The sequence below is a fragment of the Uloborus diversus genome, chromosome 6 (assembly GCF_026930045.1).
Source record: "Uloborus diversus isolate 005 chromosome 6, Udiv.v.3.1, whole genome shotgun sequence".
NCBI classification, from domain to species: domain Eukaryota; kingdom Metazoa; phylum Arthropoda; class Arachnida; order Araneae; family Uloboridae; genus Uloborus; species Uloborus diversus.
This window is the reverse complement of record NC_072736.1, coordinates 130,051,668-130,071,260: the sequence shown is the minus strand read 5'-3', so window position 1 is coordinate 130,071,260 and position 19,593 is coordinate 130,051,668. Positions and strand designations below refer to the sequence as shown.

Below are 19,593 nucleotides of genomic sequence, written 5' to 3'. Positions count from 1 at the left end.
TTTTCGGATAAACAGGACCCGGGTTATTAGCGGGCCTCTTACTTCTAAATCACTCTCCCCGGTATTATTATTATTACACTTAGCAGTCGGTCCCCAGAGATCATCTCACGTGACCCGGAGAAAGAGACGAAAGCGGAAATTTGGCGGCCTCCTCAAACTAAAAAAAAGAAAAATAACAAACGAACACAAGACTCGGTCCCCCTTCTTCTTTCCGGTTGCTCGTCAAAACTTCTCTACACTTCAAACCCGATCGACAACTCCTAGGAGGCTCTTGAGGATTACTGCAACATTCTCTGACTCTCCGGTCCATGCCTGCAGAACACAGGTAAACAATATTCTTTTTTAACCACCTGTAAGTGAAGCAAATTTAAATTTGTTTGCAATCAGAGGTTAAATTGTATGCAAACATACTGTTTTTTATTTCTTATGGAGTTGATGTGAATTATTGAAATGAAGTGCACATGTTTCAGTGTTGGTGAAATATTCGATGGGAATCTTCGAAGAGAGCGGTCTCGTTACTTAATACTATGTTTGAATTGTGTTTTGAAATTATTATCATTGCAATCTTCTATATCTTTATCTTTATCAATAATAAAGCTGAAAGTCTCTCTGTCCCCGTCAGGATCTCTGTCCGTCAGAATCTCTCTCTGCCCGGATCTCTTGTCTGTCAGGATCTCTGTAACGCGCGTAGCGCCTAGACCGTTCGGCAGATTTTCATGAAATTTGGCACAAAGTTAGTTTATAGCATGGGGGTGTGCACCTCGAAGCGATTTTTTGAAAATTCGATGAGGTTCTTTTTCTATTCCAATTTTAAAAACAAAATTATCATACGATGGACGAGTAAATTACGAAATTATCATAACGTGGAACCGTAACATGGGCACAAGCCAATTGGCAAGAATATTCACCATACATTATTTGTAAACATACAGGCGAACCAAAAGACCTTTTAATTTTTCTATTACGGGTAAAGCCGTGCGGGTACCACTAGTTCTTGTATAAAATACGAACTCTGTACTCTGAATAACTAGGAAAAACTTTTTTTGAATAAATAATATTCGCTCTCCTCGTACGGGCAATCTTGATTGATTGCAATATTTGCTAATGAAAATTGAATTTCATTCTTTGACGGGCGGAGCTTGAATGCAATGCACCATTTATATGCTTTCAACAATCTTTAAATAATTTGTGCACATTTTAAAAACCATAAAGCTTTAAATTGTGATACAGTCTATTAGACATATGACGCATCTTGAACTTCCATTGCTAGAAATACTGCTTACGGTTAGTTGTAGCACCATCGTAGTATTTTTAAATCGGTTGGATTTTCATGCGAGGACTGGATTTTAAGCAGTAGCCAGGGAACACTATAAATTTTTCACATGCATGCAACATTTATTCACTCACTGTATTTAGTTGTTTTTGTACGTAGGGGGGCCCATTCCCCCCACCAAGAACAATGGATCCCCCTCCACATACCATACATACCACCCCCCACCATACAAGAGATAAATACCCCTGTAAACATCCCCCCCCAAAAAAAAAAAAATTCAATAGCGTGGTCTGAGCCATGGCCATGACCAACCCCCCACCCCTATAGTACGGAAGTGGAAAGTGTTATGGCCCTAATTAAATATAACGATGGAAAAAAGCTCCGTTGTTTCAAGTTTATGAGTGAACACTGAATTTGCATGCTGAGAGCAATTATTAATTACTCATTTCCTTAAATGTTATGTTCAAGATATTTAGTTAACTTGATGGTGCATTTATTATTTTTCTCATTTTTTAAAAGCTTTTAGTGTACTTGCTCTGTTCTGTTAGTTTGAGTAGGTGGGACAAGCTTTTAAATCGCTGCCAAAACCAAAGATTAATAATCTTTACCTTTACTAATAATAAAGCTGAATGTCTCTCTGTCTGGATCTCTGTGACGCGCATAGCGCCTAGACCGTTCTGCCGGTTTTCATGAAATTCGGTACAAAATTAGTTTGTAGCATGCGGGTGTGCACCTCGAAGCAATTTTTCAAAAATTTGATTTTTTTTTCTATTCCAATTTTAAGAACATTTCCCGAGCAAAATTATCATAAGATGGACGAGTTAAGTACCAAGTTATCATAACGTGGAACTGTAACATGGGCAAGCCAATTGGCGAAAATTCACCATACATTATTTGTAAATATACAGGCGAACCAAAAGTCCTTTTAATTTTTCTACTACGGGCAAAGCCATGCGGGTACCACTAGTAGCAATTATAAAGCTAATTGCTAGCTAAGTTCACAAATTAATTTAAAGGCTGAACTTAAGCAAGCATGGAATTGCGGATTATGGACTACTAAAGATTTACTTTTCCGTAAATTTTAAGGATTGTTTCACTCGATTTTGGCATTTTCTCGGCCACGCTTTTGCATTCGAATAGGGAAATGCAGTTGAATAATTAAACTACTAGATTTTTCAGAGATGTGCTGAATTAAACGAATTGTCATTGAAGGAAAAAAAAAATTGGAATCTTCAATTTTAGGATAATCTATTTTAGTGATTTCTCTACTTCAGTTTTACTTTTCCCTTCATATTTTTTCAATTATTTAGTAGGATTTCAGCATTTTCTTGGCCATGCCTATGTATTCAAAACAGGAAATGCAAATGAATAAATAAATAAATAGAACTATTTTACGGATATGATTTATCAAAACCTTTAATTGAACTGGGTGTCATAAAAAGCTGTGAATTTAATTTGGCCAGTGTTTTGGAGATTTCTCTACTCCAATCTTGCTGTTTCCTATATATTTTGGATCAGTTTGCTCCATTTCGGCATTTTCTTGGTCATGCTTCTAAATTCAAAACAGGAAATGCAGTTGCAGAGCATTGCTTTCTCCTCCGACAAAAGAGGGCAACAAAAGAGCAGAAGATGCCAGAAAGGAAATGCTCCTGGTAGTCAAAAGAAAATAAAAGACTTCCCTTCCTTTGAAGATCGTCTGCGGGACCGGAAACGAGGTGGGAGATCCTCTCCACCCCGGGGCCGCGCCCTTTCTCGTACCTGAACCGAGACAGGTGGATCGTCTGCCGATGTTCCAACAGATAAAAAAAGATCGTTAGCCTGAGTGATGTATATGTGGTCAGGGAAAGACTGGCTGATTTGGGAAGATAAATGAATCGGAATTTTCTTTGGCGGGAGATCTTGACTTTTTAACAGTGACGGTGTTGAGTCAGTCCTCCCCCCCCCTCTCCGCTCCCCTTCTGTTCGGAGCTGACCTTCGAAATCGCGGAGCCTGATTACTGAATAGGTCAACCAATAAGCCATGGTCCAGGCAGCCCCCCCCCCCCCCCCAACTTTTAGGGCTCCCTCAGAAAGTGAAGTTTTTCTCGTTTATTTACTACTTTTTTCTTCTACTTACTAAAGATGTGGGATGATCTACGCCCCAATAAATATTTTGAGCCAGTGGTTGAGCATTGAATTGGTAATAATATAGTGCTGGCCAAATTATTAGACTAAGACTATTTTCAAAGCAAAAATTCTTTATTAATTACATAACTATAGACGCATTAACGAACAGTGAAATAATTATCTAATATTTAGTATGCATTCCCTTGTTCTTGATGAGCATTTTAAGTCTTTTTGGCATACTTTTCACAAGGTTTACACCATTTCTTAACTTTAAAAAAAAAGAGGTAAAAAATTGTTTATACTCACTATTATATATACTTACATACACATACTCAATAATTACCTAAAACTAACTTTAAATATAACAGAACACAGTAATAAAAAGAACTAGTGAACTGTTTAAGCTGATTGAGGTTATGTTCCTGGTAGGTAGATAAACAAAGAACATAAACGAAGCAGACAGTGCTGCCACCTGCAAACATTAAATTATGCTAAAATAACGTAATAATCAGTGTACAGTATGTACTGTACTTTAACAGTAAAATAAATAGTATTATAGTACAAATAGTGTACAAAAAACGAAAAAAAAAACCTTTTTAGTCTAATAATTTGGCCAGCACTGTAGTTGACTGTGAGTGTTTGTTTTTATAAAATTCTATTACAAATGCCCTCCCCCCCCCCTCAAAAAAAAAATGTCTCGCCAAGTGACCTTTAATGTTTCCATCGGGCCCTGCCACATCGGTCAAGTGGGCAGCCTCTTAGAACGGCAAATTTTACTATATATATATATATATATATATATATATATATATATATATCTTAGTATCTTTGAAAACAAAATGTAGGTAAATTTACATATTAGTTCGATGCTTGTTTCGTTTTATGAAATAATGAATAATGTTTATTTTCACTCATGTCATGAACAGTTTTCCGAGTATGATAGGGCAACTCCATTTTGATAAATGTCCCCGAATCGTCAGACAAAATTTGTCGAATAAGGAAATTCTTGTTGGGAAGTCATAATGACCTCTCGTGACCTCCCACTGCAATTGCTGCATGTTTTCCTGTTTTTAAAAATGCTCATGCGTTTATTACGAAAATTAAAGGAATTCTGAAAGATCACTTCCATAGAAAGCTCTCTCCAAACATTCCTGTTTGAAGTTTCGAAGTGGCAACACTGATATTTTGGAATAACAAACTTTAACGACCTCAAATGGAAAAAACGTGGAGGAAAAATAAGCGCAGACGGCACACAAGAACGACCTTGCTATCTTCACTGCATAAACATATTAGCTGTCAAGCGAGGCATCTTCCGCCTTAAAAAAAAGAGAAAGAAAAGATAATACTTCCTTCTGTGTTCTAAGCAGCAGCATTTCCCGGAAAACGTTATGCAATCGTGGGAAAGGCTATTCAGATGCAGCCCTCGAGCATTGAATATATTTTGGCTGAAATGCTTTAGCTTTTTGCAAACTATGACTTGCCCCGATCGGAGGCCAATGTGACCTCCCAAAAGTTTCCCTAATTCGGGAAATTTTGTCTGACGATTCGGCAAATTCGAGTACATATTGGGGTTGTCTTTTTCAGTCAAAAGTACTACTTTTAGTAACTCAAATTGATATAATAAGCAAAAGAAAAAACATGGAGCGAGAAAAAACTTTCATTTTCCCGACGTTTAATTTTTAATTATTTTTTTCAAAGTGTCCAAATTTGGAAATAAGGCGTGGTCTTTATGACGTCACAAGTTGATGTACTTTGGCGCGTGAATGCTTACTCTTACTGTCTACCACGTTTCCAGGATATAATAATTAAGATGCGAATTAAATATTGCGTCTACGCTTGCTATCAACCATATCGTTGCCAGTCCATTTTTAATTAAATCTTGGTTCTTTAAAGATACTTAAGACTTACCCGACGATACCCAGCTGCTGGGTTTAGCCTTGAAAATACACTAGCCGGAAAAAGGAAAAAACTAATTAAATCAAATGAAATAATGATAATATTGTTGTTATTGTTGTTTTACTACCATGTTAAAAAAAGTAACATTAATGTCATTATTCCGCTGCTGTTATATGTTATTCCACCTAATCTCATTCTGAATGTTATATTTTTAAAAGAGTTATATAATTAATTGATTGAATTGATAAAAAAAAAGATCATGGACTAAAAAATGGCAAAAGAGAGAGAGAGAAAGAAAGAAAAACGATCTTTATGCACCGTAAACCCTCATTAATCCAGACCCTTATTAAACCAATCATCCCTCAATCCGGACAACCATTTAGATGCGCACACTGTATAAATAAAAGGCGAATTAGCGCAATAATATTTTTTCGCAGACCATATTTCGTCTTTTTGTAATTTTCTCTTATTTATACAAAACTATAACTTTTAGAGTAATCACTAGCTGCAATTCTAGGTTGCAAAAACTTAAATTTTCCAGAAACGAATTCATTTTTTTTTAAATGTAATTTATTGCTTCACTAATGTTACCCGCACGGCTTTGCCAGTAGTAGAAATTTAAAAGGTTATTTGGTTTGCCTGTATATTTACAAATAATGGATGGTGAATTTCTTGCCAATATGCCAAGCTAATTTGCTAGCCCATATTATGGTGATTTGCTCGTCCATGTTATGATAACTCAATCCAAGTTATAAAAATTTGCTCAGTAAAATGTTCTTAAAATTGGAATTTAAAAAAAAATCGAATTTTTGAAAATTCGCTTCGAGATGCACACCCCCAAGTTACAAACCAATACTGTGCCAAATTTCATGGAAATTGGCACAGTATTGGTTTGTCGATTGGTATTGTAACCGTTCCGCCAATTTCATGGAAATTGGCGGAACGGTTTAGGCGCTATCCGCGTCACAGAGATTCAGACAGAGAGAGACTTTCAGCTTTATTATTAGGAAAGATATTGGCTTTTGTTTATATACGGGAGTATCGATATGTTCAATTTGGTCAGAAATGCAAATAAACTTTACTTCAAAATTACTTTTGCGAAGTACTGAGAAATGACCCAGAAAAGTTGAAGCTTAAATTTACATCTTATAAAAATATGTTTTCACATTGCGATTTAAATAATGCTCTTTCGCTTTTTTTTCATAATTTTTAGTAGAAACTGTTCTGAGGGAGGTTTCCCCGACAAATGCTGTTCGCGCATTCTTTAAAAATCCAACATGCATAAAATATAATAAATGGCACACTGATTGCATCAGTGCCCGGTACTGGGGGAAGCAAGCCCCCCCCCCTGCCCCGGACTGCAACTTCTGGGGGGGGGGGGATGGGGAATTTGTCCTTTTCTGTGGGATTTTTTTCGATGTAACTTGATATAGAATTTAAAGAAATTAGGTAAGGGCGGCAGTTTCTAGTCCCCCCCCCCTCCCCTGATCGGGCACTGAATATTTGTTTTACTTAGCTAAATTTGAAATATACTGTGAAATACTTAACGGTCTTTATTGTCTCAGATTCCTTTAACAGAAATGAAATATGCTATTTCCTGTCTTAGCCAGAATGAAAGTGAATTTCTAAGACGATGCTTTCTTTCATCCTAGTCTGTCAGCGTTCTGAAAACACTAGTTTTTGCACTAGTTTCTCAACAGATGGCCGCACTAACCAATTGCTCGCATTTTGGAAATTCTCGAAGAGCGTATTATCATTCCCATCATTAGTATCTTCGTTGTATATTTTTGACATTTTATATTAAAAAAGCACAATGTCGTGTAGAAACCAGGGATGCCTACGGGCGGGGGGGGGGGTCTCAAAATGTGCCATTTATGTTTTTAGGGGGGGGGGGGGGCCTCTTTGCTCTGAATGGGATCTCAGGGACGTAACTAGGTCATTTTCGAACAGGGGCAAGACCTCGCTTTGGCGCCCCCCCCCCCTTGAAAAAAAAAATTCTTTGATAATGTCATCATCAGACCTTTCAATATATATTACACAGAAAATCCACTGAAAACACGCCCACATACATACATAGCGTCACTACGACGGGAGGGGGGGGGGATTCATCCCGGGTGATACCCATCTCAATGGTAAAACAAAAGGTGAATTTTTAACAGTTTTATAAAAAATACTAATATTTAAATTCTGAAAAATTCTCCAAAACCTCTCGATACGTATTTTAAAAACATAACGTCAAAGAAATTGGGTTGTGGCTGTCCCACGCCCAGGAGACCCCATAACCACCTCATCTTTGACATTTCGGACACAATTACTTCGGACCCCTTTGTTTGTACCTCGGAGTGATTTTTTTTTTTTTTTTTTCGAATTAAGGGTATTTTTTCTTTTCTTTTTCTTTTTTGAAATTCATTTTTTAATCTAAAACTTCCCATGCATACTTTTAAGGGGATGAAAGATTTCTCACAGCCCTTTTATGTTATTCACAGCCCCACAACCCCCTTTTTTTATGTCAGTCTAAAAAAAGTTTTTCTCTGTATCAGGTGAAGCTTGATCCAATTTTCTCATTTAATTAGAACAGTAAATGAATAAATATAGGAGTTTCTATTTCATCGGAAGTCATTGGCTAAACTCAATTCAAGCCCGGAGCTATTGCGGGAAATGTTATTGGAGAAGATGAATTTGAAAACGGTGTTTCAAACGTAAAAAACAGCTCAGGAACCCTTTAGCCCCCATAGCTGAGAAAGTTTGTGCAATTTAGTTTAAGCCCCGGGGTAGGGTTGCTCTTTGAAGCGTTTTTGTTTTAAAATAAATTTTATATGCGTATTTTTATCAAGTTTTTTTCGTTGTGTAAGAGCGGGATTTTATTATTGTTACAATTATAATGAGCTATTAAGTTGTTAGTAATTATAATGAGCTCTTAACTTAAATTCTATTTTCCACAAGAGGGGGAGCGGGAATTTCATTTTGCTTTAACTGTAACGCGTATTTTAATCTAATTCTTCCTAACAGACAATTTAAATCTTCGAGAGCCAAATAAGATTTCAAAGCAATGATAGGGAATAGGTGAACGTTAGCGATCAGATGGCGGCAGACCCCTAGCATTTTAATCTATATTTTATCTATCAAATATAAATAGAGCACACTATTGCGCAGACGATGCAGTTACACATGAATCGAGCGTAAATTTTACATAAAATGCATTCAAATTTAATTTTTAATACTTATCTTATAATGTACGAGTAACTTTCGTTACTCCACAAAAACAAATGCGTGTTGTTCCTGAAATTGCATGAACTTCATGTTTCCATAGAACTGATAAAAGAGTGAAAGAAAAAAAATGGGAGCGGGGAGGGGGGGGAAGGCACCAAAAATTGCTGCACAAGAATTCCTGCATTTTATAGTAATAGGAAAACATTTTGTCTTCAGCATACCGCAAAACTTGTTTAAAAAAACACATATTTTGGAGGCTACAAGCTACAAGAGCAGGGTCATTTCTCAGTATAAAGGAATCAGCTTTTGAAAAAAGAGTTCCTTGCAACACGGAAACACGTATCTGTGCCTGCAGTTTCTTTTCTTTCTTTTTTTTTTTCAGTAAAAAAAAACGCATTTTAAAAATATTATTATTATATATGTTACATTTTTTCAGCATCCTTTTTTCCAAGTTACTTCCATTTAATGTTTTAATGTTAAATATACATCAAAAGTACCGAAACGAAATTCAAGTTTGAGAACTGAAAACTGGCTGATTTCCCACCTATTGACGTTGATTTTGTAGTAAGTTACCGCCTTAAGCCAGGGCTAAGGCTCTCTTAAGAGGTTTTTCGCCTCCAGCTCATGTGATTCCTATTTCGGGCTGATGAGTGCTAAAAAGAACGAAACTGCAGTCCTCGGATGGAATAACTGAGCTGGTGGTGTATTTTAAGTTTATTGACGTTGATGTTTGAAGAAATTTTAAATATTATGGGTGGCAAACTATATTCATACTAAGCAGAAAATATCTCAATTTAGCCCAATTTTTCTCTAAAAAACAAATGTTTTCTAAAGAAAATATTGTCAGCCTTCAGAATTTTGAATTGAATCTCAATAATTATAGTGCGAAGTATTTAAATTAGATATACAATGTCTTACCAAACGTCTTAAACATTTAACCAAGATGATAATTAAGATGAGGACTGATGATATTCTTTTCTACGCGCGCTTTAGCTGTCCTCCTAAATTCAGCACCAGATGCAGGGCCGATTAAGATATCGATGGGCCCTTCAGGGGCGTAGCTAAGGGGGGGGTTTTGGGGACAAAACCCCCCCCGAAAAGTTAGTCTCAAAAAAAAAAAGAGAAAAAGAAGAGAGAAGAGAAAGGAAAAAAAAAGAAGAAAAGGAAAAAATTCCAAGCGATTACACACACATATACATACATATATATATATATATATATATATATATATATATATATATATATATATATATATATATATATATATATATATATATATATATATATATATAAAAGAAGTAACCCCCCCCGAAAGTCGGGTCTAGCTACGCCACTGGGGCCCTTTGCCAAATACTTTTTTGGGGCCCCTTGTATTTAAACTTTATATAAATTTAGCCGCTGGATGAAACAACTTTAGCCATAGACTAAATTAATTTCAGCCATTTGGGGGCCCTAGGCCACGGCCTAGTTGGCATATTCAGCAATCAGACCCTGACCAGATTGCCTTTTCGATATATTTTTTAATTGAATTAAAATTACACAAGGTGAAAAAAAAAAATACCGTGGAATAAAATGAAAAAGGCAAAACTATCAGAGAAATATGTAGTACGAGAGCTCGTACCACAGAGAAACTCTTTAGCGAATTATTCTATATAGGATCAAGATTGTGGGAGTGGAAACTCGCTCCAATTTCTAAAAAGGGGCTACGCCCGAGGGAAAGCTGTAAAACGATTTTACCTGAGGCCAGTAGGGTAGACTAGTTCTCGTTCTTATGTAGTAAGGGACATCACGTTGACAGTTTTATTATGGTTTTATTGTGGATGAAACAGATTTAAGCATTTCCGCTGTTTTTGGGTGATTCTTAGCTGAGATTTTACAAGAACTAGTCACAAGAAAATGCATTTATGCCATTTACTGCGCCTACCTGCTTTCCGTCTATCTTTTTCATTCTGTCAGCTTGTGCCTGTCCTGAGGGTTTTTTTTTTTTTTTTTTTTTAATTTCTACTAAGTTGTTTTTTTTTTTTTTTTTCACTTTTTCCTTGGGTAAAAATATATTCATGCATTTACTTAGTCAGTTTTGCGCCCCTGAAATCTGGCGCCCGGGGCGCGAGCCCCCCCCCCCCCCCACTTACGTCCCTGTGGTATTTAGGAGGTGTCTGCCCTTGCTCTTGGGAGCATGGATGGGCTGTACACTCCTGTAGACACTGTTGCAACAAAGAACCAAACTTATCAATTGACTCAATTGTTTTCTTCCGAATTAAAATACACGAAGACTAAGTTGTGCATAGCTTAAAATTACGTGATTAAAATTTCTAAAGAAAATGTACCAGATTTAAATGTGAAAAGTAACCAAAATTTTGACAATAGAAAAATTATATAGAGCTGAAAAAAAAAAAAAAAAATGTCACAAGATAGGATTGCACCTTAGAAATCTCTACTTATTTCCTTTAAAGTGAGCGAGAGTTCAAGTTTAATTTTTCAATAGTTTTTGCGCGTTGGTTCAAATTGGTTAAAAATTTAAGGAAAAAAAAATCTGAAAAATAAATAACAACAATACACAATATTTTTCCGAAGCTGCGCAGCACAAAATCTATCTGACTCAAATATTCCAGTACTGTAAACACCAGAAGAAATAAAAAAGAAACTCACTCAATAAATAAATAAATAAATGAAGAAAGAAAGGAAGAATATTATCAATTTAAAAACTTGAAAAAACACCTGAAATAAGGATATAAGGATTGATTTTGAAATATAATTTGTTTTGTTAAGTATTATCTACATATTTTCCACTTTTATGTAATGTTTGAGATCAAGTTTAAGCTGCATGAGCCCGGATTGACAGATAAAAATCATTTTAAGTCTTTTAAATATCATGTGAAAATCACAATATCTAGAAATATTTAGGAATAGGACATTTCATCCTGCTAACCTCAGCTTGTTACCCTCCAAATCCGGCACTGGGCACTAAAAAACAGTCTGTACAACCAAATAAATCAATGGTGCCAACCTAGGAGAGGGAGGGGTTGTGGCGCAGATTGCATCATTAAAAGTTTTAAAGGGTTTGTTTTGAGGAGTATTTTTTCCTTTGGGGGGTGGGGGGTGTTTAGAGGGAGTGCGTCCTTGCTCTTGAGGATAATAGGCACCCCTGAAATAAATGTACACAAGATGGTCAGTCAGTTATTTGGATTAAAATCAAGTTACCGAAAAATGGTAAGAACTTTCAAACAGTTCTTCTAAACGCTTTTCACACAGATAATTTTTGCACAGTGCACTCATAAGTTAATTTGATGTTCTTCATAAAATATTGTCATTAACAGGGTCCGACAAATTCCGAGAGTCAAGCCGCCCGGACGACTAAAAAAAAAAAAAATCTTGGCGATTAGTTCCTGCAGAATAAGAATCTTTCAGATACTACGTTGCTCTGGAACTTCTTATAAACTATGAGAAATAATTTGTGTGGCGCATAAAATTTTTCCCTGGTTCCCAATGTTTCACAATTTTTACCGGTCTCTGATGATCATTACTGTTCCAAGAGACCATGATAATTATATTTGCTTTGCTTGAAATAAAACGATCTTATGAACACGTTTCCATCTCTTTATAGCCGAATCATGTTGTGCCCCTCGGAGTGCGGTGCATTGCCATCTGTCGTCTGCCCGGATCGCAGCGTCTCCAACTACCCACACATGCCTGCTCCCAGCATCTGGGACAAAAAGGCCTACCCATCACTCTACAAACTCATCCAAGACTACTCATTGGAAAAAAACTTGCAAAGGATGAATTCTTGTTTCACGGCAATCAGGCATCCAGAACCTAACAAAGAACCATATTTACCATTAGGTAATTATTCAGATAAATCATGTTTATTTTCATTTGTTTTTATTTATTTGCTCATCTGTCGTTGGTGGAACAAAGCTAATTTTGTTCGAAATATTAACAAATTAATTTCAGGCCTGAACCGACGCAAACACAGAATTGTGGGTTTTGTGCTTCTGAAAATTTTTAAATGATACAAGTTTTTGAGGCTTCCAGTGGCGCAGCGAAAGGGGGATTTTGGGGGTGAACCCCCCCAAAGCCCCCCTTAGAGCCATTGGTTTTAACATAAATACAAATTCAAATACAGTAGTTTATGCATATGAAAAGACTGTTTTGATCAAAACCTTCTTCAGAAGGTATTTTTGATCAAAAAATCCCCTTTAGAAGGTATTTTTGAGTTAAAAAAGCCTCTCCAGAAGATATTTTTTTGGTCAAAAAAAAAAAAAAAAATCCTCCAGAATTATTTTTTTTTTATCAAAAACCCCCTTCAGAGGTATTTTTGGTCAAAAAAAAAGAAAAAAAAAACCCCTCCAGAAGGTATATCTCGCTGCGCTAGTGGAGGCTTCCCGTGATTCAAATCACCAGTTCAAAAACGTTTTCAAAAACTTTTTTCACCATATTAGGTAAACACATCGGTGGTAGCCAGCGCTTCAGTAGTGGTCACCTCAAGGTCTATATTTGAAAAAGTAGGATTCCAGGTCTGCCAATGGATTCGAAAGGGCATCAAACGTGCAGGAGGTTATAACCAACCTGCACGTTTGAATCCATTGAGAGACCTGGAATCCTATTTTTTCAAATATAAACCTTCAAGTGGCCACTGCTGACGCAATTTGAAGCAATGGAAACTACTCTGGTGTGTTTACCTTACTTGTTTTTATCTAGAACTGTAATAAGAGGTCTGAGAGCAAGCACAGCATGTCATACAAAGTTACAGGGACGAATAATGCTAATATTTTTAGCTGCCAGTTTTTTTTTTTTTTTTTTTTTTTTTGAGCAATCACATTGCTTATCGTTCTCACTTGACGGTTTTGTGATGTTCCTATGATTTTATCCCCCCCCCCCCGCCTTCCTCTGCAGCACCAGCGTCGACCGGCCCCTCCCGATGCTGCTCCTCTGGCGGAAACCGTCTCCAGGTTGCGTATCCTACAGACACACGCATACATACACACACCTGCACACACACATTTATACCTGCACACAGACAAAAACACACACACACTCATGCCTGCACACAGACACAAACACCCACGCGCATACATACACACTCTTACATACACACACTCGTGCTTGCATACAGACACAAACACACACGCATACATACACATACCTATACCCACACACACACATACCCACACACTCATGCCTCGACACAAACACACGCCTACATACATACACACACACTCGTGATTGCGAAAAACATAATTTGAATTCAAACAGCCATAATTCAAATTAATTTATCTTTTTTTTTTTTTTTTTTTTTTTGTCGACACGTGGCGAATGGGATCACAATTCCCTATCTGTAATACATGATCCCAAACTCAAGGAACTATAGTCCAACCACGAATTGCATGGAATTTTCAAACGTCCAGATAAGACGAATCTATGTGAATAAGGGGGAAAAGTAAAAATTTGATGCGCGTATATTCCACTCATTTGAATAAGACTCTGCTTCGCAAAAGCTGACTTTGGTAAAAAATAATAGATTCGTCCACATTTCTAGCTGTAAAACGGATGTTTGTCTTTCCATACAATCCGTGGTCAGACATATATTGATTACCAAAGATGCAATAATGGTGCTAATTGCCAACCATATATGATGTCTTTCTTGTACGGACTCTTCCTCCATTCCTATCTAAGCAAATGAAATAAATATCCCTTGAACTCGGAATTTTCCCTTTCAGACCCTATTATATCAGTTCAAGAGCTGACTAAAAAATAAATGTTGATCATATAAGGTGAAAAGAAAACTTTTTGCTTGCTAAAAGAACACTCATATAGCCGATCATTAAGCGATCATTTTGGCAGGGCGCAAAAGGGACATAGAAAGTGGAAGCGCGTAGTTAACAAAGTTTTCTGCAAATATATTCAAGTCAAAGATGTCACTCTGCAAAAGGTGTCTTTTTTCTTTTTTTGTCTTTAAAAAAACTGCAGATTTTTCAAAAATTAGTGGTAACTCTAAAGTTTTCTTGAAAATTTGACGTTTAAGCACGAAAAATAATTATGTGATGCTTATACAAAATGGCTAATACTTTGAAAATACCACATTCATGTACAATTAGTGGTTTTGTATAATTACTTCTTTTTTTTTTTGCATGTGAAAATGTCGAGTTTTGAGCTGAATAAGCGTCAGTTGCGTTAACTTAAGATTTACTTCGGGTTTGAAAACATCTGCAGATAGTTTGCAGATCTGCGCAGAACTTCTTTCTTTGAGTTTGCAGATCAGCGCAGAACTTTTGCAGAATTTCTTTCTTTGAAGATATCGGCAGAGCTTTTGCAAAAAACCAGTCGTGGTTTAGACAGCCCGCTTCCGCCTTATTTCCTTATCAACCTGGCAGAACAACTGCTTAATAATCGGCTATATGAGTGCTCTCTTCTCTGGGAAACTTTTCCTTGAACCTCATGATAACATTTTTATGTAGTCAGTCCTTGGTCTATCCATGTAGGTACCTACAAATTTAATCTATGAAGCTTATTTCGCTTCGAATTGAAGTCATCCGGCTCCTTCCTCGAACTGTCTCCGTAAAGCAATTCCGTAAACGGAAACGGATTGAGGGAGGAGTTATGATTTCAGTCCGAAGCGGAACGATACCGTTTTTTTTTTCGAATAGGGTCCTATATATAGAAGTGTCCAGGTGGGGGGGGGGGGAGTTATGGCGCACAATGTGCCATTAAAATTTATAGGAAGGTTTTTTAGAGATACAGTGCAGAACCTTTTATCCGGGAACCAAAAAACCGGGAAACCAGAAAACCGGCAACCTTTTGCCGATTTTCCAGCTATTTTTAAAAAATGCGCATTTTCTGCAATTTCTGAAAAACTAAGCATTTTTTTGAAATACCAAACAGAATATTGAGCGGTTTCTTAATAAATTCCATATTACTCATTTATAATTCGGGAAAATGTTTTCAAAACGAACTTCATAGGGTTATCCTTAACGCTGGGTAAAATTTCCGAAATATTTTCTTAAATTAAAAAGTACACTCGTAAGTCTGAAATTTTCGTGTTTTATTCCAACTGAATACTAAAGAAATGAATATTGTGACATTCTAATGCAATATGTTATTGAATAATCTCTAATTAAAGCCGTCTGGAGCGTAAGTGACGTCGGAAAAGCGCGGGAAACACCGAAAACCAGATTTGGGAATTTTTTCGATAGTTGATGGTGGAATCTAGAAATCATTAAACGCAAGACTCATAAATCAAATTTCTATTGTATGAACTTAATGCAAAAGCAATAGTTATCCATAACTACCGTAATCGCAAACACCAAAACCTTTACAAGAAATTAAAAAAATAAAATAAAAAAAAGCGCGTTCAAGAAAATAAAATTCTTTCATACACTATTATTAGAAAAATCGCACATTTATGTTCAAAAACTTGTTGCTTGCCCTTCCCTTCATTTTCTTTTGTTTTAAAACATGGAAAAGTGGGGGGGTTTTCCCCCCTTTTCAAAATGAATGTGCAGGTGTCAGGTCTATGGATAACTTTCAATAATAAGCATTTCTGAACTGTTTTCTTCTTATTTTGATATGTATTACTATTTATTATAGTAATTTAAGTTTCCATAAACAAACGGCCAATAGCGCTTTTTAGCGATCCAGAAAACCGGGAAATTCAGATATCCGGGACAGGCGATGGTCCCGAACTTCCCGGATAATTGGTTCTCTACTGTATTTTCTTTTTTTTTGGGGGGGGGGGGGGGGCCGCTTTTTAGGTGTTTTTGTGGTGCGACCCTTGCTCTTGGGGGAATTCGCATTGGCACCCCTGTTATGCTTTCTTTTGTTTTTCTCATACTCAAGTCTCCATTGGTGTGATTTCGGCTGACTTAAATCCACTCTTTCTTTGCAGATCCAAGGCAATGGAGTCGGGAGGACGTCGCTCGCTGGATCCAGTACACCTGCTCCAACCACCAGCTGCCTTCGGTCCATCTGGACCGCTTCCCTCATGAACGGGAAAAGCCCTCTGCCTCATGAGCATCGACATGTTTGTCAGCAGAGTGCCACTCGGGGGCAAGTTGCTCTACAAAGACTTTCAGCTGAGGCTCAGTCGCGCTCTATACTGCTGAAGACAGTCAAGTAGTGCACAATGGACTAGAGTGTACCTCATCCGCATAACAGCCGGACATCTGCTGCGTTCTGTTAATGCAGGAATTCACTTGGAACTGATAGTGGGGTTATAAGTAGCAATTTACCGCCCTAAGCCAGGGCTAAGGATACGCGTAATATACCGACAATCCATTATGACGTCCAGAGACTGCAGTTTCAGGTTAACTGAGTCAGAAATTACCTAAGATTGCCAGAAAAACTGGTAGTTTTTACTAATTTAGCACATTTGCGAGAGTCCGCAAGAAATGGTACGGTTTAACTCTAAAATGAAAGTAATTCATTTACCTTCTATAACCTCAATAAAATGAAGGTAAATTAATTAGTTATTTTGAGCTAAGTTAATTTAAGCAGCAATTTATTGGTAAAATCAGCTTCAAACCAGAGAACATCTGCCTCCAGTTTGGTTTTTGACTATTCAGACTGATGAGTCCAGAACAGGGACGAAACTGCAGTCTCAGGATGTCATAACCGGGCTGTTAGTAATATTGCACGTAATTTTGGAGTGATCAAGGAAAATCAAATCTTCATGTGATGGCAAAAGATCTACCCGATCTGAAAGTGTTTTCCTCTTTTGTAATTTGAAAGCAATCAAACTGAAATTATTTTCACAGCTGTTATTGAAAAGAAATCAAGGCTTCAAAAGTCCATTATTCCCCCCCCCCCCCTAATAATAATAATAATAATAATAGCGCATTTGTAATTTGATCAAAATAATGTTTACAATGAAAAAAAAATTTTTACAATGAAAAAAAAATGGATTGAAATAATTGACTTTTTTAATGAAAATTTATCAACACAACTATTTGTGCTACATAATGACTGTTTAGGCAGTAAACCTCTATACCTTTCTACCGGAACAAACTATGAGGACAATACGTTTTCAGCTTTGAAAAAGGGTTCTTTGCAACCTCGAAACATGTGCTTAATAATGTTGTTCTGTTTTAATATAATAATTTCTTCTACATTATCATCTTTCAACTGACACTTTTCAAGTCCTGACATCAATCCGGACATCTAATAACCCAAATTATTATACGAGTATGCAGGTGCGACTCGATGGGAGGTCACTGAGGTCACTTCCAAAAATTTCCTTATTCGGCAAATTTTGTCTGTTTATTCGGCAAAATTTGGAGTTCCACTTAGAAAAATTACCATCAATCATTAAAATTTAGCCGAATTCCATTCGGCAAGAGTTCTATTCAGCAAATTGAGGATTTTTGCAAATTTAAGTTCGGTGCGCCTATGCGAGTATGCCATAGTAATAGCTGTTAGAATTTCAAAATGTTCTCGTCGTATTTTTTTAATTTTTTTTTTCTACCAATGTTCGCAATTTTTTTAACGTATGGTGTTGGTTATGAGAATGATATAACTGTCCTAAGGTTATCTTTCTCGGGATACTTCTCGGGATCAACTTAAACTATTTTCAAAAATGAACTAGAATAAATGTTGCTAATTTCAGTTTGCTTTTGTGTCAAGAAATTCCGGACATCGAAATACAATTTTTGAAAAATAAATAATTCTTTAGCAAAAAAAAGAATTTAAAAGCCGATTTAATTATAACATACGCTGTGCCCCCCACACCCCAAAGGATTTTTTCCCTTTCGTATTCCTCCAATTTGTGTAAATAAAAACAAAATGTTGATTAAGTTCCTCTTTGTACTATAGTGTTTTATTTAGTTCCTATGATTTATTTGTACGATATCTTTGTAATCTAGAGCTAGTCACATGTACACTGTTTAAAAAAAAATCAATGTGTACAATTGCAAATATCACAGCCTATTGCATAGTCCTAGAAAAGATATAATTTTTTCGTTTTGATAAAATACGTATTTTATGTGATGAATATTTCGAACTTACACTTGAACGAATTTTCTGAAGTCAATTTGAAAATGTTTATTTTCACCATTTCCTTGTGCAAAATAAAATGTAAATATTCAATTATTTGAAATAAAATGTCTTTAACTTGGAGTACTTTGTTTTCGATGTGTTAATTAGTAAGTGTCCTCAAATTACATTTTCAGCTATGAAAAAAAAAAAAAAACAACTTAAAATATAATTTTTTTTTTCAGAGATTTTTCTTGCATTACACTTACCCAAAAAAAATTTTAAAAGGCAAAAAGTTCTGGGCTCGTACATGTCCTGGTATTTCTAAAAAATTACCAAGTGTCCTGAAACGTCATAAACTAGTTATTTGTCCCGAAATTCCAGATCTTTTTCAATTTTCGTTTGATGCTGTTTATTTTCCACTATTTAAACGATTGTGGCTGTAGGCGGGCTGGGAAAGTGTAGAGATACCATTATACACCAGAAAGTCTTGGAGGATGAAGCAGGTGTTTCCAGCATTTCTCAAGTTTTGAGCGATGATGCTGTGAAACTGTCATTTTATCAAGTACAATTTCATCTGCAATCGTTCTCACACTTAACCGGTGGTCCGAATTTAGCACAACATTCACACATTCCACATTTGCGTACGTTCTGCTGGTTGACTGACACCTTGTTTGAGATTCATCCTCGACGCTCTCTCGGCCATCTTTGAAACGACTTGTGCCACCGAAACGCATGTGCCTTTAACAGACCAATTATCTCCGAGCACTTGCTTATGCATCTCTGAAGCCTCTGAGGCCAATTTACCAAGTTTCACACAAAACTTAATCGCGTAACGCTGCTCAAATGTTTTCTGCATTTTGAAGCTGGAACCGACGGACCCGTTTGCAACAGAGGTACACTATAACGACGATGCTGCCCGAACAAAGATTCCCAGGCGACTGCGGGCCGGAGTGAGTCTTACCAGTAACCCCCACAACCGACCTAACCAGTTTCTGCGCACTTGAAAGGTACATTCGCATCAGGAAACGAGCTGATATGTGCATCACATGACTTCCTTTTACTCCAATTTAATGTCATTCTTATTATTGGCAGTTTCAATATGATTCAATAGTTTACTCTCTAAATATCACCAACAGTGGCCA

General features: G+C 36.5%; 1 protein-coding gene across 1 annotated transcript; it reads left to right on the top strand.

Moving 5' to 3' along the window:
• The first annotated feature begins 212 nt into the window (after positions 1-212).
• Positions 213-18,014, top strand: LOC129224440 (uncharacterized). The gene is given in 4 exon segments (XM_054858895.1): positions 213-325; positions 12,090-12,325; positions 16,368-16,465; positions 16,468-18,014. Coding segments are annotated over 4 exon segments (468 nt in total). The 5' UTR covers positions 213-308; the 3' UTR covers positions 16,585-18,014.
• Positions 18,015-19,593: the final 1,579 nt, after the last annotated feature.